General features: G+C 33.6%; 6 protein-coding genes across 6 annotated transcripts; 2 read left to right on the forward strand and 4 right to left on the reverse strand.

The window, feature by feature from the left end:
- Positions 3,212–4,517, reverse strand: LOC104778219 (NAC domain-containing protein 19-like). The gene is made up of 3 exons (XM_010502611.1): positions 4,255–4,517; positions 3,876–4,144; positions 3,212–3,778 (listed from the first exon to the last, which is right to left on the reverse strand). The coding sequence occupies exons 1-3, from the start codon at positions 4,433–4,435 to the stop codon at positions 3,308–3,310; spliced, it is 921 nt and encodes a 306-aa protein (XP_010500913.1). The 5' UTR covers positions 4,436–4,517; the 3' UTR covers positions 3,212–3,307.
- On the reverse strand, positions 9,038–9,749 carry LOC104779334 (TMV resistance protein N-like). Its single transcript, XM_010503688.1, has 2 exons — positions 9,235–9,749; positions 9,038–9,122 (listed from the first exon to the last, which is right to left on the reverse strand). Exons 1-2 carry the CDS (start codon positions 9,747–9,749, stop codon positions 9,038–9,040), a joined length of 600 nt encoding a protein of 199 aa, XP_010501990.1.
- LOC104778220 lies at positions 18,951–20,283 on the forward strand. The gene is made up of 3 exons (XM_010502612.2): positions 18,951–19,122; positions 19,574–19,779; positions 19,866–20,283. The coding sequence occupies exons 1-3, from the start codon at positions 19,033–19,035 to the stop codon at positions 20,095–20,097; spliced, it is 528 nt and encodes a 175-aa protein (XP_010500914.1). The 5' UTR covers positions 18,951–19,032; the 3' UTR covers positions 20,098–20,283.
- Positions 20,244–22,011, reverse strand: LOC104778221 (lanC-like protein GCR2). The gene is made up of 6 exons (XM_010502613.2): positions 21,801–22,011; positions 21,543–21,721; positions 21,341–21,455; positions 21,137–21,253; positions 20,743–21,057; positions 20,244–20,665 (listed from the first exon to the last, which is right to left on the reverse strand). The coding sequence occupies exons 1-6, from the start codon at positions 21,969–21,971 to the stop codon at positions 20,327–20,329; spliced, it is 1,236 nt and encodes a 411-aa protein (XP_010500915.1). The 5' UTR covers positions 21,972–22,011; the 3' UTR covers positions 20,244–20,326.
- Positions 22,133–24,053, forward strand: LOC104778222 (ribosome biogenesis protein BRX1). Its single transcript, XM_010502615.1, has 7 exons — positions 22,133–22,403; positions 22,500–22,641; positions 22,835–22,913; positions 23,083–23,207; positions 23,313–23,483; positions 23,564–23,662; positions 23,747–24,053. Exons 1-7 carry the CDS (start codon positions 22,192–22,194, stop codon positions 23,882–23,884), a joined length of 966 nt encoding a protein of 321 aa, XP_010500917.1. The 5' UTR covers positions 22,133–22,191; the 3' UTR covers positions 23,885–24,053.
- On the reverse strand, positions 24,046–25,063 carry LOC104779335 (putative cysteine-rich repeat secretory protein 10). The gene is made up of 2 exons (XM_010503689.2): positions 24,640–25,063; positions 24,046–24,565 (listed from the first exon to the last, which is right to left on the reverse strand). Exons 1-2 carry the CDS (start codon positions 24,973–24,975, stop codon positions 24,068–24,070), a joined length of 834 nt encoding a protein of 277 aa, XP_010501991.1. The 5' UTR covers positions 24,976–25,063; the 3' UTR covers positions 24,046–24,067.

Genomic DNA, 25,610 nt, shown 5'->3' on the forward strand with positions numbered 1-25,610 from the left:
AAAAAAAAAAAAAAAAAAAAAAAACAAGGAAGTAAATAGGCTATGCAACAGTACAATCATCAAATGAGCCAACGGATCATGAGAGTGCGAAACTTCCGACGATGCTGCCTTGCATGGATTGAGTTTAAAACTTCTCGGACTATGGGATACGTGAATTATACATATTTACATTTACACATTTAATTACATACGTGAATACGTGATACATACATGCATGCACATGCAGACATACATAGTTACATCTATATACATTACATACTTCCAAGTAACAAGAAAACTATACATAAAAATAGATATAACATATATGATGTTGAACTTGTTCAGTTTTACACTACGTAGTCCGTACCATATATATAATGTGGTAACCTAATTTCAAACTTTGTAATATGATTTTGGTCATCCAAATGACCTTTCCTTCGCTAGTTTTACTCGTAACAATACTTTTTGCAATAAAAAGCAACTAAGTGATCGGTGCTCTATTCGGAGAATGTGGTCAAGTATAACTTTTTGTACCTTAGTTGCTTTAAACATGTGATGCTTTACTTTTGTCCATAATTAGAAAGTCACTAGCTATATGTAAATGTAACAAGAAAATAAAATTCTTTTGTTAATACTTGTGAGTTTAATATTTTGATATAAAACGTGTCCTTAGAAATTAAATTCTAGCAGATAAAAAAAATATCAATATTATAAACGTACATGGTGACGTCAGGCGTATGTATTCAGTACAGCTAAGCTAGATTAGGGGTAATTATGTCCAGAGTTAATTAAATAATTTGCCGTAAAAAGAGAATGGATGGATTCTTGTAGTCGTTTGCTTTTTGCTAATACTGCCTTGTTTTAAAGCTTGTTTAGGAAAGTGATTAAGGACCGCTCCTTAATTGTGTGTGTGCTTTGTCAGCTATAATTAAGTGAGCTTTTCGAACCACCCGTGGTTCACGCATGTGCAAATACCACAAACCATACAAACTAAAAAATTATTGTTGTCTCGGTTAAATGTATTTTTCTTTCTAATCACAAATGTCATTGTTATGATTTTAAAGATATTGCTTTTGCTTTGAAGTCAAATATGTCATTGTATATTTGACGCCAAAACCCCTTTTCTTGTGTGTCGTGATTTAAACTGATAAGTTTGGGAAAATATTTTTATATCATTGATAATTCTTTCTTTAGATATATACTGTACTTAAATAAAAGAGTATAAATTTGCACGAAAATTTATATACTAACCAGTAACCATGTAGACAAAAGTTCTAGTAGTATATAAACATCCACGTTTATCTGTCTTAACCATCCGTTTTATTCGAATTTAATAACTCTTAACTTTTAGTTAAATATGAAAATATTTTAAAGAATGTCGAGCTCCAGTTCTGAAAAGAAATGACCAAATAATATTTCGCTATATCCTAACCTGAGTTCTGCTTTGGGCATTTGGCCCATGGGCCAATCAATACATATCACCTATGCCGTTGTCTTGCCAACCCGAAAATCCAAAGTTCGTAGACCGTATGTAACTATGTATCAAACAAGTCATGAAAAGACTTCAAAACAAACCTTAGTACCTTACCGTATCATACTAAAACAAGTTACCATTGTGTTGTGGATGCATATATGTGTTGTGTCATGCATGTCAACTTGATATTAACTTAAATAACATTAACTTGGATATATATATATATATATATATATATATATATATATTTTGTCGGATTTTCCAAAATATTCCAGATATTTGAATTTATACGTCGTAGGAAAATGACATTTGTTCAGAAATAATTAACATCGTAGGATAGGTGGTTCAACCATTTGAGGGCAAACCAAACTAAGTTGATATCTGTTAATTCTACCCCTTCATATATATATATATAAATGTAAATCTATACTAAATAAAATATAAGCTCATGAATCTGTCCACCTAGGATTTAAAATAATTAATAGAGATTTCACATCTCACTGATTAACATTTTTAAAAATTTTCAGAATTGCCTATATTAAGATTTTTTAAATGACCAATCGGGATCAGTCATCTCAATATTTAACATTTTTTAAATTATGTAAAATTTCTATATTATAATACTTATAAATAAGTGTATGTACAACGTTCCACATCGGTTAGAAAAATTTAGATGATGGTTGGAAACCATTATAAATTAGACTAATATCTTTCCAATTACGAATGAACAGGAAAATTGATTTATCGTACGTCCAAATTTAAAAAAAATTATTTGGTTTATTATAGCAAATTAAAACTTCTAAAAAGTTCCAAAAACATGTAAATATCATTAAAAAGTGTAGGGATTACATAATAATGCTTATAGTGTTTGAGACCTTGCCAGAACAAAAGAAGAAAAAACAAAATAACAAAAAAGACATAAGAGTGAATTTATCTAATCCAAAGTTCATTAGATTTCTGTAATAATTCGGTCGTGTTCCAACTTTTGTGTGTTTCATGTTACATTAACACGGTTTTTTTTTTAATATCAAAATTACATTAACATGGTTAATAAAGTCTTAGAAAATACAAAAATGGGGTTGTCTTTGCGAAAATTCTCTCACGCTCAAATTATAATAGAATCAATGTGATTCGATGAAAGGATACGTTACATTAGAAGCAAATGAGCTAAGTTTTGGTTATTAATCGTTATGTGAGATCCAATATTTGGTAAATGCTAGAAAATACTATAATTTATAGAATAAGAAAAGACTAATCAAAATTTCATCTGCATTGCATTTATCATTATGATTCTCATTCAATATTTGGTGTTCTCATTATATATGGTTCGCGTCACTTTAATTTGTTGCGCAATAACTACATTTGTTTTTCTTTTCTTTTGTTTTCATCTTTTTGTGTGATCCACTTATTATGGACCATCTAGAGTTTATTTTTATCATGTACACCCTAAAATGCAAATGCATATATAGTCGATCCGAAATAAACATGTGTTTGAAACTTGTACGGTATAAACTGTTTATCTCTATCATCTCTTTTTCAAGCTGGTCAAACAAGCAAAGCCCACTTTATACACCTAAGTTTCCAGCTACCCATCGCTCCATTTTCAAATCCAGTTATGGAATTCCAATTCAGAAAATTTATACCAATATGAAAGATCATTAAACAACAACAACAAAAAAGTTACAAAATCTAGACGTCAATATTTCTAGGCATGAAGATTAAGAATCTACATCTAAATCTATGAGAGTCTGTCTCTAAAACCCAAAAGAATTGAAAATTCAAGTACATAATATTTGCCACGGGACAAAAACAAACGACTTAATTTTTATTGCCTCAGCATTAAATCATCAATCATCACATAAACCCAAACCCACCAACTTGCCCCGAATACCCAAACCCGACCGAGTTGTTAAACTCGAGACTGCTCTCGACTTCCTCCTCCGTCTTCAGGTAGCCACAATTGTACTCGAGACTTGGAACAACATGACTCATTCCGAGTTCTGGTACGGAGTTATGCTCAACGTTACCAGCAAAACCACCCCAGTCGAAGCTCGGCGTATCCACTAGACCGTTGAACCCGGTTTTCTCTTCGGTTAACTCCGGTCTGAGCGTGGAGAATTGGTTTTGGTTAGAAAACTGGAAGTTTGTGTTGTCGATCTCATGATGAAACGAATCAAGAACGTCTTCAAAGTGAGAAGAAGACGACGTCGTTGATGAAGTACCATTGTTACTTAATTCTCTACCACCATTCATTACATTATCGTAAACTTGTTTTTGCGCACTTGATTGCTTCTTGTATATTCGACATAGAACCCAATCATCCAACTGCATTAAAAAAATTAACAACAAAATTCAATGATACGTTACAAAAAAAAATATAATCTATATATAGTATTAATTTTTACATTTTCTTTGTATTTACCTTGGAGCTTCCGTTTTTACGAGAAGGTTCAATGAGACGATACTCATGCATGATCCAATTGGTTTTAGTGCCTTTAGGAGCTTTTCCGATGTAAAACACCAAAGCTTTTTTAATACCAACTCTTTGTCCTTCCGTCGATATTATTTTATCCGTACCCGTAGCCTTCCAATAACCCGATCCAGCAACCCGATTTGGTCTTGACCCGTTTGGATATTTTCTATCCCTCGGACTAAAAAAATACCATTCTTTTTCTCCAAACAGTGCCTTATCTATAAAATTGACAAAACAATAAAACATACACACCAAGAAAATTATGAGTCTCTGATAAGAAAATATATAATAAACATTGAAGAAGAAGGGTTGAAATCGTATAACTTACTTGGTAAAACCCATGGATCGAATTTGTAAAGATCGATCTCGGCGATGAGCTGAAGAGAGAAATCGTAACCGGCTGCTTTCTTACAGAGATATTGAACCATCAGCTCTTCGTCGGTCGGGTAAAACCGGAAACCAGGTGGTAAACTCAGTTGGGTTAACGGGTCGGTTTCTTGCATACCCATTTTGTTTTTTTGGTTTCGTCGTCTCTCTTTATGTGTTTCTTTGATATTTATTGACAATAATGTTTGGGTCTTTGTGTAGCTGCTTCTATATATATACTGTATATAACAATGCATGGATGATGATAAGAGTATTGTTGTATAGGTGAATCCACCGCCGCTAATTAACGTGTGTACTGAAACTGGGACCCACTTTTGTGTTTATCTCTAAAACACTTTTGTGAGTTCTGACACGTGTGTCAGTTAGATCGTCGTGATTTATGCAATCCCTTGAGAGAGTTCATTGAACCTAACCTACGTTAGTTCATTTGGCTCTTCCTCGTACTATTTTTTATTATTATTTTCTTTTAAAAAGTTGAAAAACATCTAGTAAATTACTCTGGTCCGCTATTTTTAGAACTAAATTTTACAATAAAAAAAGATTTGGATTGTGGATTGATATTAGGATATGAAAAAATCAATATTTTCAAAAATTGCTAATTTGATGTTTTGAGTGACATGTAGTGTAGCACATGACTTATTAATTTGAATGATGTAAAATAAAAAATGTGATTTGGATATACCTTTTATATATAATTTAAAATGTTTTCATTAAAAAGGATATTTTAAAACTTAATACGCGTAGTAGTAAACATTAGTAATCAGGCATGCATCTAAAGATTCGAATTGCCAATAAAATTTTACTTTCTTTGGTCCGATTAATCAAAATTGAACCGTCCATTTTATTTCATTCGTCTATATGTACGTAGGGGGCCTGAAATTTAAGAACGAGAGGAAGAAAAAAATGGTAGCGAAATGATTGAACAGTAACCATGACGATATATGTGAACTTAGTAAAGGAGAGAGAGATATTTTTAAATCTTCACGTGTTTTTTGTTGACGCGTTTCTTTGAAATGTATATTTGCCAAATGTTGTTCAAAGAAAAAACAAAGACAGGACAGATGTAATGGATTGATTGGTTTAAAGGGAAAAAGGCGAAGTTGAGAGCAAAGGAGGACAAAAGGAAACTGTTCAATGCATCCTAAGGGTTACACAACATGGAAAGCGTTTTCCATACGGACAAAACTGCATACGTGACGACACGTGTCCACGTGTCTATCGCACAAGTTAGGCCCGATTTTTTTTGTTGTTGTTGTTGTTGTCATTTGTCAAAAAGACGTTATAGCGATGGACGAAGGAGAGTGCACGAACTTGATTTTGACTAACGATTTTTTTTTTTTTTTTCAACATTAACATTTAGAAATAGGATGTTGTGGTATATTATAAATCCATATTGTTCTCAGAATATGCTGTTTTTTTTAGTTGAAAAGTAGTAGTCGTCATTGACTAATTTAGCATGTTTAGAACAACTAAAGTTCCGCATTTAACCATTAGATCACATAGATTCACCACCATTTTGTCAAATCATTTTTCTGAAACCCATGTTTGATAATATATATATACAATAATTTGACCATACTTTTATTTTAAAATAAAAATGCAGTCGATAATCTTATATCTGTATTTGTAGTGTCGATTTTGTGGTATATATATATATATATATATATAATTGGAATAGTAAGATGGGTTTGCTGTTCCTTTTGTTGCTATTCAAGACATGTGACCACGTTTTAAGCTCGAGTTGTTGAATAAAATATAATTACGAGCTATGTTTTGTATATATTGGTTGAACTTGTCTAGGTTTTTTTTTTTCTTTCTGATCGAGTATATGGAATTAATACACGAATTATATTTTTTCTATGTTATAACTAATCTAAGTAAGCCTAGAATACTTCATTGCAGTTACTAATATTTAGGTTAGAATTTAATCATACTGCATACACATCAGACAGACAACGAGAACTAAATTAATTGTGATGTTAGTAAGAAGATATCATTTCAAAAGAATAGACGGAGATAGATAAGCCTTCATTCGTCTCTAGTGATATATTTGACTTATATCACTATACTATGATCATTATCCAATTCTCTAGTGTCCAAACTTAAAGATTTATAAGGGTTTCTTTCACTCAATAGTTTTCGTGCTAACATCCATTATATTTGATGCTACTTTCATATATTTTCTTTTATTATATGCCTCTCATTTCGATCAATTAATGATTTATCATTTTATCAAATGACAAAGGATCAATGGGGTAGTGAAACTCAAAGATTGGTCTTTGCATTATTTATATCATTTTCTCTGTTTTTTGGAGTGTGGAAAATATATTGTGGACCGGAGAAAACAAAAGACGCCAGAGAAAAAAAAAACAAAAAAAAAAACAGAGAATTAAATATTTGACTGGATCCAAGTTTTGTATGATGTATATTCAACGAAGACTCGTTTAAACAATTAAACTAAAAGGGTAGTGATCCTTAAGAGATGTGGATTATGTATATATTTCTTAAAGATTTAAATTTTGAACAAAGGTACTTCTTATTTGCACGTGTGTGTATTCGGAAGTTTAGGTCATCTTACTCGATGACATAGATTTGTTAATTGTATCCGTATTGATTGGGTCATACTAAAAAAAAACCCATCAATAGTTCTCAACCTTTTCCCTTGTCTTGTTTTTTTTTTGTTTCTTTTAATCTTTAAATCTGATCCAATCATTTACTTTTTGTTCCTAACATGTTAAATCATCAGCCGAAATTTATATCTACAATGATTATGAAAGAATTATATAGCCTGTTTGAGCTGATTTCTCTTTGTTGACAAAAAAAAAAAGAACTATATAGCCTGATTTTAGCGAAAACATTAACAACAAAATGCTAACCCGAATTTTTAGGGGCTAATGTAGCCTGATATAAGTTAGCAACAAACTATTTACCTGTTATTACGTCAAACCGAGCATGTTTATGTCATATATCAAGCACGCCATATGATTCGGTGACGACGTTTATCATACATATAGCATAGGGATCAGGCTCCAAATTTCTAATTATATTTTTAATAAAGAAAGTTATTAGGCATGCACTTAAACATAAAACCAAAAAAAAAAAAATAGAGTTGGAACTTGGAACTTGGAAGACTATTCTCGGATTTTAAAATAAAGTAAAAGGTGAGTGGAGTATTCTGGTAAATGTTAATCACTTTTTAGTATAGATATGTATTATAAGCTTCTATTTTTTTTTTTTGCGTCTGAATAATTTATTATAAAACCAATACAAGGTTATTTTCACATGACTTAGAGCCATCTATGTTAATACTACCAGAGAAGGATCATAACAATCATCAGTATAAAGGAGAGCCAAAAAGATGTCATCCAGGAGTGATGAAACTCTCGTGGTTAAACAAACCATGCAATAATTGTGGATGTTGTGCTGCAATATATGATTGTATTCGATCTTCCTTTATTTACACTTCTATCCTTTTTAAGAAGTTTCCAAAAAGGTATATACATTAATCCTGCTAGCAAAATCTCAGATTGAGATTTATAAGATGGCCAAGCTTCTGGTCTAAGAATAGCTTGCATCAAATCTTTTGCTTCTACTATGATAATAACTCTTCTAATTTTGAGACTTCTGAGGCTTTCTAATATCCACAACCAACATTCTAGTTCCATCTCTTTTTTCGAGTCCATATCAATGAAAGATCTTCTAGAATACCTTTTAAAATTTTGGAGAACCCAAACGGCCCCTCCCAAGCACTACACTTTATCTCAAGAGAAAGCAATATTACATTTTAACCAAGGTCTATCTCGGGGTCTCCAAGAAGATCTTACTGGTCTCTCTCGAGGAACCTCTTTTTGAGCTTCTTCTTCTTCCACTTGTTGTGCTAAAAACCATTGAGCAGTATCATCTTTGATCTTAACTATTATAAGCTTCTATTTAAAGGTGTGATTCTGAACTTAATAAAATATCTAATAATTCCGTTGAACTGATCTGTCTAATTGAGACCTATCTAAGCTTGAGTTGTGGTTTCTTACTTCTTCCCAACTGCTTCAAGAAAAATGACAATTTGATGGGTTTTAGAGCCCAAACCCATTTTAATTTTCACAAGTAAAAAGACGTTTGCGCGCCAACCCCCACAGAACAAGCTCTGCTTCTGCATAACTCATTTGCACTCAAAATTTACACGTTGAGAATATGCGGATGTATGATATTTATCTGTCTCAAACTATGTTTCAATCTTGTTTAAAACTTGTATTGAATATTATGTTTAATGTGGACATAGTTGTGTTTCAAAATAACCATGGTTTACGTGTAAAGAAAATTTAATTATTTGAATCGGAACCTTGTTTTGACTATTCCATTTACACATGCAGTCATGTTAAAAACGTCTATGTATATGCACGCATTCTTCGTATTTATTTAAAAATTGTAGATAAATTATGTTAAAAAAATAATGTTTTTTTTTCTTGAACTTACAAAGTAATTACTTGCCACTCACAAAAAAGAAAAAAAAAACTACAAACAATAAAGGAGATTTAGAAATTCTCATATTAAAAAAAAAAAAAACGGTTGCCTCTCCAGTCAAATATTGATATAAGATATATATATATATATATATATATATATATATGCATGAATGAAATAAATTAAATTAATTAATCTTAGGATTAGGAGAAAAAAAATATTGAGAAGCAATTAGTTAGGAGTTAATTAAAACTTCTTCCAAACGCCTAAAAATTTCCATCTTCAGCCTCTAACTCGATCAACCTCTCGACGATAACATCCGATGCAACTGTAACAACCTCCGACAAATTCCTATATACCACACGAAACGAAAAATGGTGAGTTAAATCAGCAACTTAATAAACAAAAATGTAAACAATAGAACAGAAATAATAATAAACTTTTGATAGAAAATTAAAATTACCCTTTGTAGGAATCGAACGTGAGTCCAACGATGTCTTTAGCTTCTTGAAGAGCCCACCTAAACCTTTGGATTTCATCATCAGAACATGTTAACCTCTCAATCATAACATCAAGTTGTGAAGGTTTGATGTCGCAGAATATTGGTATGACCCTCTTCCTAGACTCCATTATCAGAGCAAGCTCGTGGAGACAGAAATAAGAGTCGCAGTAGTTGGGAGAGAAAACGGTTACAGCCACTTTCGAAGTGAGAATCGCGCTGTTGATATGATCAAAAAGCTTATCTCCGGGCTTCATGTTCTTGCAATCCAAGAAAGGACGTAAGTTCCGGGATCTGAGGTTGTCGTAAAGCAATGTTGCGATGTTTCTCTTTGTGTCGGATCCTCTATGGTTGATGAACACGTCGAGCAAAGGTTTTGGTTTGGCTGATGGTGAGGCAGAGAGAAGATCAAGAAATAATTTGTTGTTTAGCTGAACGGCTTTTGATTCTTTCATGAAGTTGAAAACCCTAGAGATCATGGTTATAATTTCTCGTACGATGTAATTAGGTCGAGCTTGAGATGATGAAGAAGGCTTTGAGTATCTTAGGTGTATTTTAACTATGTATGTGTATGTTTATGTAAATATATATATATAGGATTTGAAGTAAAATTGTCGTGGATAAATGGGCTTGAATCAGAGAAGAAGACAAAGAAGAGCAATATGGTGGATTCTGAACAATATAAGAATAGAATGTTTAATAGACGTTGGCCGCGTCAACAAAAATATAGTTCATTTTATAATAATTATTATTATAAATTATTTCCAACCAAATTCTCTGATCGATTAAGTCATATAAACTTAAAATTATTATTTTTTCACTAAAATAAACCACACTTAAGTATTCATGACAAGGTTTTATATAAATATCTGTCGGATACAAAATAATACAATTTTTTAGTGTGACTATATATTATGTTAAGACGATAACATATTTACAGAAAAAAAATCCATTTTTTTCTGAAATAGAGAGTCACCTAAAAATAATAATAAATTTAATGGATTAACCCCCACAAGAGTTATATATTTCTTAGTAATAAGTATATATGTATATCAATATATGTGCTGCCAAAGAAAAAAAAAGAGTCTAAAGTATATATGTATGACTAAATTGTAGAGTACTAAATAATCCAAAACTCTGCACACACGGACTCGTAGGTACTAACTTGAGTGCATTGATTTCTTTTTTGTTAATTTGTTAACGATAAATTAATAATTAAATACGATATTTCTAAGTAAAGTAATAGACATGTTGAATGCCTATTTCTAAGTATAAGTTGTAAGAAGAATGAAGAATAAGAAAGGTGAGGGTAAAAATAATTATGTAGTCGTTGAAATAGATTTGACCATTTCCCGTCAAAGAAGCTAACCATGCGCGCTTGAAAATTCTTTTCCTCATGTACGAACGAGTTAAAGGAGAAATACATATATTTTTTTCTTCTTTTGTTTTTGTGTGGTCTCGCTATTATAGATTAAGTCAACCAATGTAGCTAAATTCGTTAACCAATATAGCTATATTAAGTTAACCAATATAAGCTAAATTCTTTTTTTTTTTTTTCAAGAGAAGCAATAGTTTTGTGAGTTTCTAACATCTCTCCAGCCAAGTAATAATTTTGAATGCATTTTTAATTTAGTTTATGAGACTCAAGAGGTTGATGTAGTTAATTACGTATTACGCTACAAGTAAAATTCATAGAGTCAAATGAATAATATGATCATATTTACTCTTTAAAAATAATAATGTTATCATACTATCAAATATCAAATGATGAAATAAAATAGCAATTAGTATTGTTCAAGTGGCAGAAGACTCATTTTGTGTGTTAAGGTCAGATTTATGTATATAAACCAAATTGTAAATACTTTACGTGATAAGAATGAATACAGAAAATTACTTGGGTGATTCACCTCATCTTGACATCTTCTCTCGCCAATTAGAATCTTCCTTCTAATATTTTACTTAAAAATAAATTAAAATTAAATTAAAAGTAAAGCAAATTAAGAAAACAAATTATGTATACTTTTAACTAAAGAAAGTTAAATATTGGCTTAGTTTAGAATTTTAAAATTAGAACAATATTATGTGTCGGTTTGGGTTTACAAATAACGTGATTAGAGTTTACATTTTACAAATAAATCAACATTATATGTAGGTTTAGGTTTACAGATGAAGTGGTTAGAGTTTATATTTTACAATTAAAATAAAATTCTATGTCGGTTTGGGTTTACAAATGAGATGGTTAGGCTGTGAATTTTAAAACTAGAATCAAATTTGATATCGGTTTGGGCTTATAAAAAAACAATTTAAGTTTTTAATTTTATAATAATGTTTATAGATTTTATTTTCTTATTTTATAAGAAGGTGAATGAAGAGGTTCACCCTTAGGGGTGAACCTAAGTATTGTTCATGAATATGATCCTCTATAGGTAGTTTAGAGTTTTATTCTAAAATCGATCCAAGTTACCAAAAATAGTTAGTAAGTGTATACATAAGTATGATTTTTCTTTTACCATTTATATTATGAGAAAGCAAGTGAATTCTTACGAGAAGATGGTCAAAAATTCATTAAAAAGATTTTCAAAATTTTCAATTCGGAAGTATATCGTAAATTTTCTATGGATGTTTAATATATTTACTGTATATTTTATCTATCAGAAATTCATTAGATATTTCAGCGGCATTAAAATTTTTTTTTATAAATTTTTGACGAGTTTTCGAGAGATCATGAAACTGTCAAAATTTCAACATAAATCCCCTCGTAGCTTCTTTCTTTTTTGTAGAGAATTAAAAAAAAAAGTTTTTATTTTTCATTGAAGTTTTGTTTATTTGTAAAACTTTTTAAAAATACAAATTATCAATATTTGTTTTTGGACATGACTGTTTTGAATGTACATTTTTTTTACTGAAAATAAAAGGTAAGAAATAATACAGATCATTAAAAGTAAATAAAATTTAAATTTCGATTAACTTGACCACAACATAGTGCACATTCATTGAAACCCTAATCAGAAAGCTTACACTGATTAGAACCTGAAAGCAAATTAACTTAATGCACATAAATATCAAAAACTATGTACTGAAATTGAGATATTGTTTACTTACTTGATTTCGAGCTAAGAGAGCAGCCATCCTCTGCCTTGCAATGTGTTCTCTTTGATGATCGATGTCTCTTCCAATGAATTTTATGTTGTGTTTTTGCGATCAAGTTTTTCAAATCAATCCTCCCATCAGGTTTCGCTGTAATTGATTTCTCTGGTTTATTAACCTTTGTTGTAATTGCTTTCGCAACCACCAGTTTCGCAATCTTAGTTATAATTGTTCTTGCATCCACCAGTTTAGTAACTTTTGTGTTCTAATATTATGGTCAAAAATTTCAATCCGGAAGTATGTCGTAAATTTTCTACGAATGTTTCATATATTTACTGTATTTTTTATTTATCAGAAATTCATTAGATATTTCAACGAATTTCGAATAGATTATGCGTTAAAAAATTTCGTTATAAATTTTTGACAAGTTTCTGAGAGATCATGAAACTATCAAAATTTCAACACAAATCCCCTCATAATTTTTTAGTTTTTGTACAGAATTAAAACTTTTTTAAAAAAAGTTTTTATTTTTCAATGAAGTTTGTTTATTTGTAAAACTTTTAAAAAATACAAATTATCAATTTTTTTGGACGTGACTGTTTTGAATGTACATCTTTTTTACTGAAAATAAAAGGTAAGAAATAATACAGATTGTTGAAACTAAATCAAATTTAAATTTCGATTAACTTGACCATAACATAGTGCACATTCATTCAAACCCTAATCAGAAAGTTTAGACTAATCATCAAAAGAAGACAATCTCTTATTAAGGTATTCTATCAACATGATGATTTGTCATAAGAACCTTCTCTACAATTCAACATTTAGAAAACAGCTAGTGGATGTAACTTTTTCTAATATAACGTAAAGAAAATGTATATAGCAAACCCATGGGTCTTATATAGTTTACTCATGGCAATTAAGAAGATACTCGAAGATCACTAAATTTTTATTTATACTTGTTTCGAACTACCAGTTGGTATCGATCCAAAGGAAACTATTTTTTTCGGTTTGAATTAAGGTCGATTCATACTTGTGCCCCAACTTGGACTATACCCTTGGGGAATATACCAGTCATTTTCTTCATGGCAAAAACAAAACTAACGGTCGTTTAGGTCTCAATGTAGAAGGGACTACAATATATTAAGACCTCACCTTGGATATACATATATTTTTTTGTTTCTATGTTCTCGTTTGATTATAATTTAGCCGACAAAGGTTACAATCTTTCCACGAATACGCTGAGAGAATCTCTAGTCACAAAGTAGACAAGAAAACATTTATTTATTTTTTCTTTCTCTGTCCACACTACGCATGGACTGTTGAATTCGTGCTCTTTAATTTGTTATCATTTGAATTTGATAGACCTTCTCAAGAACACGATGAAAGTTGGAAATTGAGTCTTGTCCCTTGAATTGAAGAAAAAGACAGGACTCGACCACAAGCCAAGGGAATGCAACAAAGTATTGGGCCAACAAAGTCCATTATGTAATATTGATTGTGGATGCAAGATCCGAGTTTTGGTGTATGTCTTGGTTGAAAAAGAAATATATGTGGCTAAGTTCATTTTGGCCCTGTTCTTTTGATGATCGCTGAAGCAGCGATAGCGACCAAAGAAAACCATTGTGTTATTGCTACTTTAAACACAAAATTGCAGAAAGTAATGATGGTGGTGTTTATTAAAAGCGACACATCGACTGTTTTTAGAATAATAACTGATCGCTTAATATTCTAGCAACAGTTACGACTGATTGACATTCATTCCGGCGACTAATTTAACTGTTTCTGCGACAATTTTTAATCTCAAAATAGTATATTTTACACCATTCACTACAAGAAAACATGTCTTTTGCGATGAACATATATATCGCGAATCCCTCGCAAATCGGCAAAAGCGAGAGATTTGCGAGGGACGTCCGTTCCTTGCAAATCGCTTCTCGCAAATTGGTCAACGTTGCAAATCCCTCGCAAGTTTTGCGAGGAATAATTTTCCCTCGCAAATCTCACGCATATTGCGAGGAACTTTTTGTCTAGCAATATCCTCGCAAATTATGTATCTAGTAAATTCCTCACAAATTTGCGATACATTTGCAGTTAATATTTCTGTCGCAAATTCTAATAACGGTATTAAAAAAATTAAAATTTTGATTTTGGTAAGCTTAATTAATATTAAACCCTGTAATTAAAATTAAACTTAAACCTTGAAAACTTATGCAAATTAAAGCTGTAATTATAAGTATTAAGTTTACAAAATAAGTTAACAAATCCTAATAACCGATTATGTTCTACACATGAGAGGTTCAAAAGATAAAAGTCATTACATATGAGAGGTTCAAAGGATAAAAGAGAGTTCATGAGTGTTTATTATTGTCCGGTGGTAGGTTCTCCGGTGGTTGCATCTCTGGTCGGAGGTCTGGTCGCCGAATCTTCTCTGGGAAATCTACCAGCAAAGTCTGGATCTTTCTCTACAAGATATTCGAAGTATGCATCATAACTATGCATTTTCTCCGAATTTTCTTGTAGTTGAGTTGCCTGCATTGCAAGAGCAGCTTCGGCAGCAGCAAGCTTCGCAGCTAGAACGAGTGGATCTTCAGAAGGAGGAGGCGGTTGACCAATTTGAGCTGAAGATGCTTCTGCTTGCATGTTACCAACCCCATATATCCGGTTCTTTTTCTTCGGAGCAACCTGCCAACAAAACATATACACACCATAAGTGTTTACACAAACACAAACATAAGTGTTTACACAAACACAAACATGAACATTAACATAAATAATGAAGCATAAACATTAACATAAACAATGAAGCATAAACATTAACACAAACACAAACATTATCCAGAATCCCAGTTATATGTTTTCTTGTAAAGACATAAAATGAATCACAAACAAAATCAGATACAGAATCAAGTGATAAACACACAAAATCTGTAATTTAAACACATCAACAAATCTGTAACTTACCGCAAAAGTTTCAAACCACCGGTTTACAACCGGAGCTGGTGTTTGGGTCCAATTGGCATGAACTGATTTGAAATCTCTTTCAAAAATGGCCCGGACAGTAGCATCAACCGAAGAATCCTGGTCAAACCTACCATACATAAGATAAAATGAATGAGGATCATTGAAAATACAAAACATAAAGAGAAACTATAAGTCAGATCATTAACATTCTCACCATATAGTACCCGGAGGTCGATTAGGATCCAGTTTTGTTAAGCCAACACGCCCAGGACTTGCAAGCAACTCTTCCAAAGTGAAAAAAGTTTGAGAGGCACTTACACCGTTGACACACGAAGTTGATTGCTGAGGAGGAAGATCATTTTGCACCCCCGCAAAGGCTGCATTATGGTTATCTTGTGTTGCCGGTGAGGTTCCCTGAGAAGAAGCAGGAGAAGGTAACCTTTGAGAAGGGCCAGTAGAGAGTATCCCTCGAGCAGAGATGGGAGGAGATAAACCTTGAGATGATATGAACTGGCTGTAAACATTTTGGTTTACAGACCCGTTTTGGTCTCGAGAAGACATCTGAATCAAATAAAATTAAAATTAAACTTAAACACTAAAACCAAAATTCAATAAAATTATACAAAAAACAAATTAAACTCGAATTTGAATCCTAAAATCAAAATCCTAAAATCAAAACCCTAGAATCAAAACCCTAAAATCGAAACCCTAAAATTGAAACCCTAAAATTGAAACCCTAAAATTGAAACCCTAAAATCGAAATTGAACACGAAATAAGAACCCTAAACTCGAAATTAGAATCCTAAACTAAAAATTGACCCCCAAATCATAACCCTAAAATAAAAATCTAAACCCTAAAATAACAAGACTTTCAGATCGAGAGAATAAGAAGAGTAATCGGAGATAGAGAAGAGAGGAGGAGACTCACCGGAGATAGAGGTAGAAAGGGAGAGGAGGAGACTAACCGGACAAGAGATTCAAAGGAAAAGAGAGAAGAGGAGGAGTAAGGGTCGGAGAAGGTTTCACCGGAAAAAGAGAGAGGAGAAGAGAGAGGAGAAGAGAACAACCGGAGAAGAAAGAAATCGGAAGAAGAAGAAGAAAATTAGGGTTTGTCGGCTGGGTTTGAGCTTCGCTCAAACTAGGTTTTTTAGTTATATAGGAAATTAACGGCGTCGCAATTCCAATGCAAAATTTGTGAGGGATTTGCTACGGTCCCTCGCAATTCCCTCGCAAACATTAATTAATTTAAAATTTTATAATTTAGAGTTTTTGCGAGCAAATTTGCGAGGGATTTGCTACGTACCCTCACAATTCCCTCGCAAACATTAATTAATTTAAAATTTTATAATTTAGAGTTTTTGCGAGCAAATTGCGAGGGAATGTAGCAAATCCCTCGCAAAGTCTTTAGGGTTTAGGATTTGCAATTGTCATTAGTGCCCTATCTTTGATTATAATTCTTGAATTATATCATTTTTAAATCATTAATAGTAAAAGTAATGTAATTAGTCTTAGTGGTTTAAAGTTTTTATTTGCGAGGGAATTGCTATGTTTTGTGTTGTTTGCGATGGATTTGCGATTAATTTGCTATGGGTCTAGCAAATCAGTCGCAAATTTGTCGCAAATCTTGAATATCTAATTTGAAAAAACCATCAAAATGATTGTAACAAATTAGTCAAATTAACTTCAAGTATATTATAAGGTCCAATAGTTTCATTATACTCTTTTCTATCATCAAACTTTCCAAAATTGTCCAATTTTGCATCTTACTCTAAACATGATGATGTTCTACACTATATCACATATAAGTTCATTACATTGAGACAAATATTTGCCAAATTGTCCAATTCTCTAACAATTTTGTGTTGCACTGCTATCTTTGATTATAAGTTTTGGATTCATCTTTTTTTTAACATTAATAGTAATGTAATAAGTCTTTAGGGTTTAGGGTTTAGGGGTAAGGGTTTAGGGTTGTAATTTGTGAGGGAATTGCTATGTATTGAGTAGTTTGCGATGGATTTGCGACGAATTTGCTATGACTTTAGCAAATCCGTCGCAAATTTGTCGCAAACCTAGAATATCTAATTTGCAAAAACCATCAAAATAATGTTAAAAGTTAGTAAATTCACCTTATGAACACATTCAAATGTATTTCAGAATAATTCTATTAAGTTTTGTAATATTTAAAAAATTATTATCCTAACTTTGCAATGGATTTGCTATGGCTTTCGCAAATCACTCGCAATTCCATAGCAAATTTGTTATGGAGTGTGTTCTTGCAAAATCTTCGCAATATTGCGATGGATTTGCGAGGAAAGGGACCTTCCCAGCGAATTTGTCGTAAATCCGTCGCAATTGAGCAGCGGATTTGCGACGACTGAGTTCCTCGCAAATTTGCGAAGGATGTGCTATGGTTTTTTGTTTTCTAGTAAATCTCTCGCAAATTTGCGAGAGCTGTACTCCGTCGCAATGTGTCCTAGCAAAAGGCTTGTTTTCTATTATTTATTTTGATATTTTAATTATAATCAAACTAAACCACAATAAATAAAAACTCTACCTACAAACATAATCAAAATAAGTCTTGTCTTTCAGTTTAAAAAAAAAGAAGAAGATGAATTTTTATCATATTCCATCTAGGAATGTATAGAAACAAAAACATCATAAATGTCTATTTACAATTGCAAGGAAGTAAAATTGATATAAACTAAAATCGATAGTAATCCAAATCATGGTTTATTGTAGCGATCATCCCTGACTGTATAGTTTTGAACGAATCTCCCAATATGTTTTTATCTCTTCGATGACCAACCCAAATTAAAAAAATAGTTATATTCATTTTTGTTTGTAAACCATAAAATTGCGTTTGTTGTACTGCGAATGGTTGGTTAGAAAACTACAAACGGCAGAGAATTGCTACAAATTATGATCATTATGTTTTGTTCACTCAATGGATCATATAAGCATCAACCAATCAAAATTCACGAACATACTAATTCAATGGTTCATACAAGCATCTATCGATTCATCTGAACACAACTTTAGCCCTGCAATAGCCCAAAATTCACCTATCTAGTACGTGGACCTATATGATTGGCCAAAGGCTGGATTCAATTAGCCGAGAGAGATAGTGCCTAACCGGATTCCGGTTTAACTGCGCACATTTACTTACATGATCAACCGTTTTAAATATATCTAATTAAGCATTCAATTTGACTTTCATAAAGACAATTACTGTTACGCATTAAATTCCATTTTTTTCCTTTTAATATTTCATTAACGTTCTTAGTTTACGTTTCATTTTGGCCGTGTTCTTAGGTGAAATTAGTCTAATAAGAACTTTAATTACCAAACAAGTTATATATGCATGATCCCTTTAATTAACCCGTAGATAAAGCAAACGAAACCCTCACCTGCACCACGTGCAGATATTAATTATTTTACTTACTAACACTAATTTACTGAAACTTAAAAAAAATAGTATATGTTTAAATTGTTAAAAATATATATATATATATATATAGCAACGAATTTGCGTTGTCTTTTTTTTTTTTACTATAAAAATAAAAGAAATAGTCATTTCATCTTCTTTAATCCGGTCACAGTCTCTTGACATTTTCGTCTATATATATTACTTAATCAAGAAAACGATACAAGTTCGAGGGGAAAGATAAAAAAGAGAAATCACAAGAAAAGCTCTGAGAAAAAAAAATCGTCATGGCTTCAAAGCTGGTGATCGTCATTGTCTTCATTCTAGATCTCATTGCTGTTGGATTAGCCATTGCCGCTGAACAAAGAAGAAGTGTCGTAAGAATCACTTCTCTCTCTCTCTCTCTCTCTCTCTCTTTAATTTTACTGCTCGTTACTCTCTTTCAGATTTCTCTTGAAGTCAAATTTTGGTTTATGAGATTGTTATCTTTATTTAGATAAATATGTGAGAATAGTGTTTAGACTTCAAATTGCTTGTGAGTTCTTCTTTGGTTCCAAAATCTCTGTCGGTGCGATCTCTTGTAGTGGACTCTTTATCAGATCTGATTCAAGAATCATGTTTCTTGATCAATACGGAGCTGAAAAATGGAATCTACCAGTAATCTCAAGATTTTGGATGAATTTAAAAGGAATTATATGAATAATATTTGATTACTGCATTGTAGATATTAATGTAATGGTTTTGTTGTAGATTAGTGGTTTGGTGTAGAAGGAAATGGCTGAAGATCTATCTTAAGGTTCTTGGGTTCTTTGTTTTGTTGTTTTGCAGGGTACGGTTGTTCCAGACAAGGAGAAGGTTTATGAGTATTGTGAGTATGGCTCAGACATAGCTACAAGTTATGGAGCTGGTGCATTTGTGCTCCTCTTGATTAGTCAAGTCATTATTATGATAGCTAGCCGGTGTTTCTGCTGCGGCAAAGCTCTTAACCCCGGTGGTTCAAGAGCTTGTGCTATTATGCTCTTCCTCGTTTGTTGGTAAAGCTCTATGCAGCTTATCAAAAAACCTCGTATAGGTTTCATTCATTTAGTACTGACTCATCATTCTTCTTGGTTTTGGACAGGGTGTTTTTCTTGATTGCTGAGATATGTTTGCTTGCGGGATCAATCAGAAACGCTTACCACACCAAGTACAGAAGGATGTGGAACATCGATAGCCCTCCAAGTTGTGAAGTGATCCGTAAAGGAGTGTTTGCTGCTGGTGCTTCCTTTGCTCTCTTCACTGCTATTGTCTCTCAGTTCTACTACATCTCCTATTCGCGTGCTCGAGATGATTACCGAAACCCACATTACTAGTGCGTGCAAGTAAAACCTACACCCTGAATGAGTTTGTCCATTTATTATCCACTCACTGATCAAATAGGATAATTAAACTTTGATTATGTTAGAGATTTGCTTCTTGCTTGTATTCGTCATATTTGCTTTTTGGTTTTCTTGTGATGTATAAAATCTTATATAATATAGACAGCTATTTTACATTCAGCAGTATCTAAGCTTTATTGTAACTTGGGAAGGTTTATACGTTTTAGAGCTCATAGCCTGGAAACACAGCTTGTCTTGGATCGTTCATGTCGAGAAACATGTAAGCCATTCCTCCTATACCTTCAAAGAGAGAGAAGGGTCTATCTCCTCCATGCATCTTACCTTCTGAGATGAGCTTCTCTGATTTTTCCAGGAGGAAAGACGCGAACGCTTTTGCTCGGTACAAATACTCTGGTTTCTCTGTTAACCGGTATAGAGAAAGAAACACGTATGTGTTCCCACTGATACCATGACAGATTCCTAATCGTTTAAGCAATCCACGGTTCCACACTACTTCTCCTGCCTCCATTGCTGCCTCTATGAATTCCTTTGTCTTAAAAACCTGAACAATATCCAGAAATGAGTGTTGCCTTATGGTTTTACTGATAAAGAGCATTTCAATGTAAAAAAGGTTAGTACCTGAGCTGCCTTTACGAGGGTGAGAGCAACACCAGGAGCACCGTGACACCAGTGAAAAAGGCGATCTGATTCGCTTCCTTCACTAGATGGGTAATTTCCACTAGGAAAACGGTTTTGTATCATATAGCTTAATGTACCTTTGACATCTTGGATTTCATCTGGTTCAAGTTCCATATGCATCAAAACATTCATGATCCCAGCTAAACCGTGTGCAGCACCCCAGTACCTCTTGCCGTGCCACTCGTACATCAACGGACAACTTCCTCTTTTCCCTAGCTGTCTTCCTGCCCTGAAGATTTCCTCAACCACTGACCTCTGAAGTTACAAAGAAACCAGATGGCTAATTTTGAACTTCCATAGTCAAGCAACCAAAAGAAACTTAAAACTTTCTTACCATTTTTGCAGATGATACACACTCCTGACCAATATGCTTATTCATGAACAAACATGACCACAAGTATCCTGCTCTACCATATAGCAACTCGTATGGCAAGTCACTAGGAATCCGAATCTGTTAATAACACCAAGTTTGCAACACTCAAGCAGAGTAAAACTCAAGTCAATCTATTTGCAAAAAAAAAAAAGAAACTAGACTTACCTCACTGAAACGGGCCAAGTAACGATCACACAACTGCTCATCACCTAAATGCTTGGCAGCAACAGCACCAAGAGCACATACACCAGCATGACCACATATAAACGTCACAACACGCCTGTTAAAAACCACGCTCATCATGCGTCAATTAGCTTAAAATTACTCATAATATCTGTTGTAATCATTTTAAAAAAGAGGACTTTACTTAGAATCTATTGAAGCTACATAACAAGCCTCAACAATCTCTAAGCATAGCTTAAGATCATCTTCGTTTTTTGTGACTTGATAAGACTTGAACAAGAGATGAGCAGTCCCAAGAACTCCAGTATACAGGCTATAGTCTCGAACACGTTTTCCAGATCGTTCCCATGTCTCCAACACTACCTTTAAACACATAGAATTGAAATTTCAGTAGCTTACAAACCAAAACTTAAAATCAAACTGAAGAGTGAGTTTTTTTTACCGTATCTTTGAGGCTTAGAGCAAGTCTCTGAAGCTTCTTGGAGAATGATTTGTACGGAAGTGAGAGCAGTCTCGTCAACGAATCTTTACCTCCGGCAACAGTCTCCTCATCTCCGGCGGATTCTTCCGGTACAAACTCCGGCAACTCGTTTTGGAAGAAACGTTCTCCCATCTCTCTCTCACTCTCACTAAGCGGTGCTGAACGGCGACGAAGTGATGACACACATCGTTGCATCAAAAAGTTGGAAAATTATTAATGGGCCTTAAAGTAAGCCCAATAAGGCCCAGCCCATGGTTCTTTGTCTCCTTTTACCTTAAAACTCTCTGCTAAACCTAAAACCCTAGGTTGAGTTGATTTCACTTGACAAAGTCTCTGCGCGGACGGAAAAAAAATGGGGAGGAAGCGGAAGCATAGCGAGACGGAAGCGCCGGCACCGGTGAAGAAGAGCGATGAGTCTGCTCCTGAGAGACCCAAGAGAACTCTGTTGGGATGGAAAGATAAAAGCGAAGGCGAGGCGGAGAAATCTAAAGCTTTGTCTTCTTCGTCTGTATTCAGGAATAAAGAGAAGGTTTTGGTTACTTGTTCCCGTCGGATTAGTTTCAGGTTTGAGTTTAATTTTTGTTAAATTTGTTGTTTCCTTTCTTTTGGGTTTGGTTGTGTTTTAGGGTTTTGAATTGATTTTGTGTGTTTTGTGTGAAGGTATCGGCATCTGATGTTGAACATGGTTTCGCTTCTACCACACTGTAAGAAGGACAGTAAAGTTGAAGCTAAGAGCAGCAAAGGCGCGACTTTGAATGAGCTTATTGGGCTTAAGGGTTCTTCTTCCTGTTTGTTTTTCGAGGTAAAGGTTCCATCTTTATTGCTACTTACTTTTCTCTAGGCTTAGCTTTTGTTCATTTAGCCTCAAACCTTAGAAACTTGTGATTAGGATACCCTATGCAAGCTTATGTGTATATATACTTATTGATGTAAATGGACGATCGTTTGAAGGTATTGGTTGATTGATTTGTGTTTGTTTGTGTTTCCATTTGCAGTGTAGGAAACATAAAGATCTTTACTTATGGATGGTCAAATCCCCTGCTGGACCGTCTGTGAAGTTCTTGGTTAATGCTGGTAAGTCTCTAACTTCTCAAAGTTTAGTTTTTAAGCGATAAGTTTCTGATATATGTAGGCTCATGTTTAGCTATGATGGGTTTAATCAGCGTGTATAACTGTGTTCTGTTTCTGGAGCCATGAATTGTTGGTTAAATGGGGTTTCACTTTTGTTTTCTGTATTTTGAAGTACACACAATGGAAGAGCTGAAACTTACTGGAAATCACCTAAAAGGGTCGCGTCCGCTTTTGACATTCTCATCCAACTTTGATAAAGATGCCCACTGGAAACTCCTGAAGGAGATGCTTACTCAGGTTGTTACCAGATTCATTCTCACGGAATAATGTTTTTGGTCCGTTAGTTGTCGATAATATCTGAGACTTCCACATCCTAATTAGTTTGTTTTCTTTATTTCTCAGGTATTTGGAGTTCCTAAGGAGCACAGGAAATCTAAGCCTTACCATGACCATGTATTCGTTTTCTCCATTGTCGATGACCATATATGGTTCCGGAACTACCAGATTTCAGTTCCTCACAATGAGTCAGATAAGGTTGCAAAAGGCGGCTTGGATAAAATGACCCTTATCGAGGTTTGTAGACAAAAGAGTTATAACTTTGAACAGTATTTTGCCTGTGAATTCGACTGAGTGAAATATACTATTGACAACAGGTTGGTCCAAGGTTTTGTTTAAATCCAATCAAGATATTCGGAGGCAGCTTTGGAGGACCAACACTTTATGAGAATCCGTTCTACGTATCTCCAAATCAGGTATCATCGATCAATGTCAGTTGACTTCATATTGAATCTTAGGACATTCCTGAAAGCAAATTTTAACTGTCTGTGTGTCTTTAGATTCGAGCTTTGGAAAAGAGAAATAAAGCCGGGAAATTCGCTAAAAAGATCAAGGCTAAGACAAGGAGAAAGATGCATGAGCTCTCAAACCCATTGGAGCCTGATGAGTTTGCAGATATGTGGAAAGATGATGAATGATCAGGTTTCAAGAAATTGTACCAGTTCACTTTTGTCTTACTGTTCTTTAAGTTTTTCCCTTTATTGTGCACGATCAAACAGAATCAGTTTTTGTCTTACAATATTGTTGTTTACATCGTTGAGAGTAATTACAAAAACAGGAGAGAGTATCAAAGAACAAACCCAATTAGCTTCAGTTTTCAATCAGTTTTCTAAAGGAATGTCCTTTTTTTTGGAGCTTTCATTAGATAGTCTTTTGAGTTTGTACAAAAGGGTAAGCTCGTACCTAAAATTACAGTTGGGATTCAAAACTCTTCCTCCTTGTTTACCGTTGCAGCATCTTGGGAGCTTTGCCATTATCCCATCCAAACACACACTGCAATTTTTAACCGATAAATCTTGCGTACATTGCACCATTGCGTACAATTTCATCTTCCCGAGACTTTCCTCCCCGGCGGCATACATGTAGTCTTTTCTGTAGGGCTTTTGTTCTTTCCTACTTGCTTTCTCCTTCAGCTTATAGAGGAGAGCCCTCGTGTTCTTGTTGAATGACTTTGTATCGCCGTTCACATCTTTTGCGTTGTACAAATAGAAAATGTGCTTGTTATCGATCTCCCCGTAGGTATAGATCGAAGAAAGGTCAAGTATACAGTTGTCGTACCATATTATTCTCCTTTTGTTGTTATGACACAGTCTACGAATCTGTCACATATCAAGAACTATGTTATTTTGTACTTTGTTACATAGTTATTTTTGCACTATGATCATTCATTTACCCCAGAGAAGGCGGTGGTAAGGCAAGAGCGGCACTTGGATTCAGAGGTGTCTCCCCGACACTGGAACTTGGCGTAGATGGCACTACCATTACTACCAACGCTTCCGCTGCCGAAACCGTAGTCTAGATCGGCACCAATAAAATCGAGGATAACTTTGACACTGCTCTCGTATGAACTCTCCGACTTGTATGTCCCGTCACTTTTGATGCATACGTGTTGTAGATATGCATTGGTCTGGTTTAGGGACAAAACACTCTGTATAAAAGGGAGTTGCAAGGTCACCACTGCCAAGATAGAGACTGAAAAAAAACGTTTCGATACAGAGGAAGAAGACATCGTGTCCAGAGGACGATTATCTTTTAATTTATTAGATCCGTCATGTATTGAGTTGAGATGTTTATATCAGGAGAGAGGAGTTTTGGGATGGGACTTAGTATTTACGGCGAGAGAAGAGGAGGACCAATGAAAATGTCAATGTTGAAAGGTTTAAAACTTAAGTAATACTAAATTTGTTCCAACCTTTAAACAGCTTCGTAGTTTACATCATCACTAGTACTAATGAAAGTGTTTATTGTTGTTTGGATTGTCGAAGGTAATTTACAAAAAACAGAACAGAACAGAACCGAATCTTCGATGAAACCTGATCCGGTTCAATACCTTTTCCTTTGTGACATTTGTGATCTTGTTAAAATGTTAACGAATAAAAAACTCTTTCTCAATGCATATATATAAAATAAAAAAGAACCAAACAACCATCAAAATTGGCCATATGTGCCACCTCATCATCTCTCCACTGTGTTTTGTTTAACGTCTTCGTTACACTCTCTCTCAAATTAGTAAAAAAAAAGTGTTAGAAATTGTTGCACACTACACATTATATGACTTCTCCTTACATAATCAGCACTAGAGTCGAACTACCACCACCAAAGCAAGCTAAGACCAAAGCATAATTTGGATCATATGACTTCTTA

Source organism: Camelina sativa, chromosome 3 (genome assembly GCF_000633955.1).
Source record: "Camelina sativa cultivar DH55 chromosome 3, Cs, whole genome shotgun sequence".
In the NCBI taxonomy this organism is placed as follows: Eukaryota; Viridiplantae; Streptophyta; class Magnoliopsida; order Brassicales; family Brassicaceae; genus Camelina; species Camelina sativa.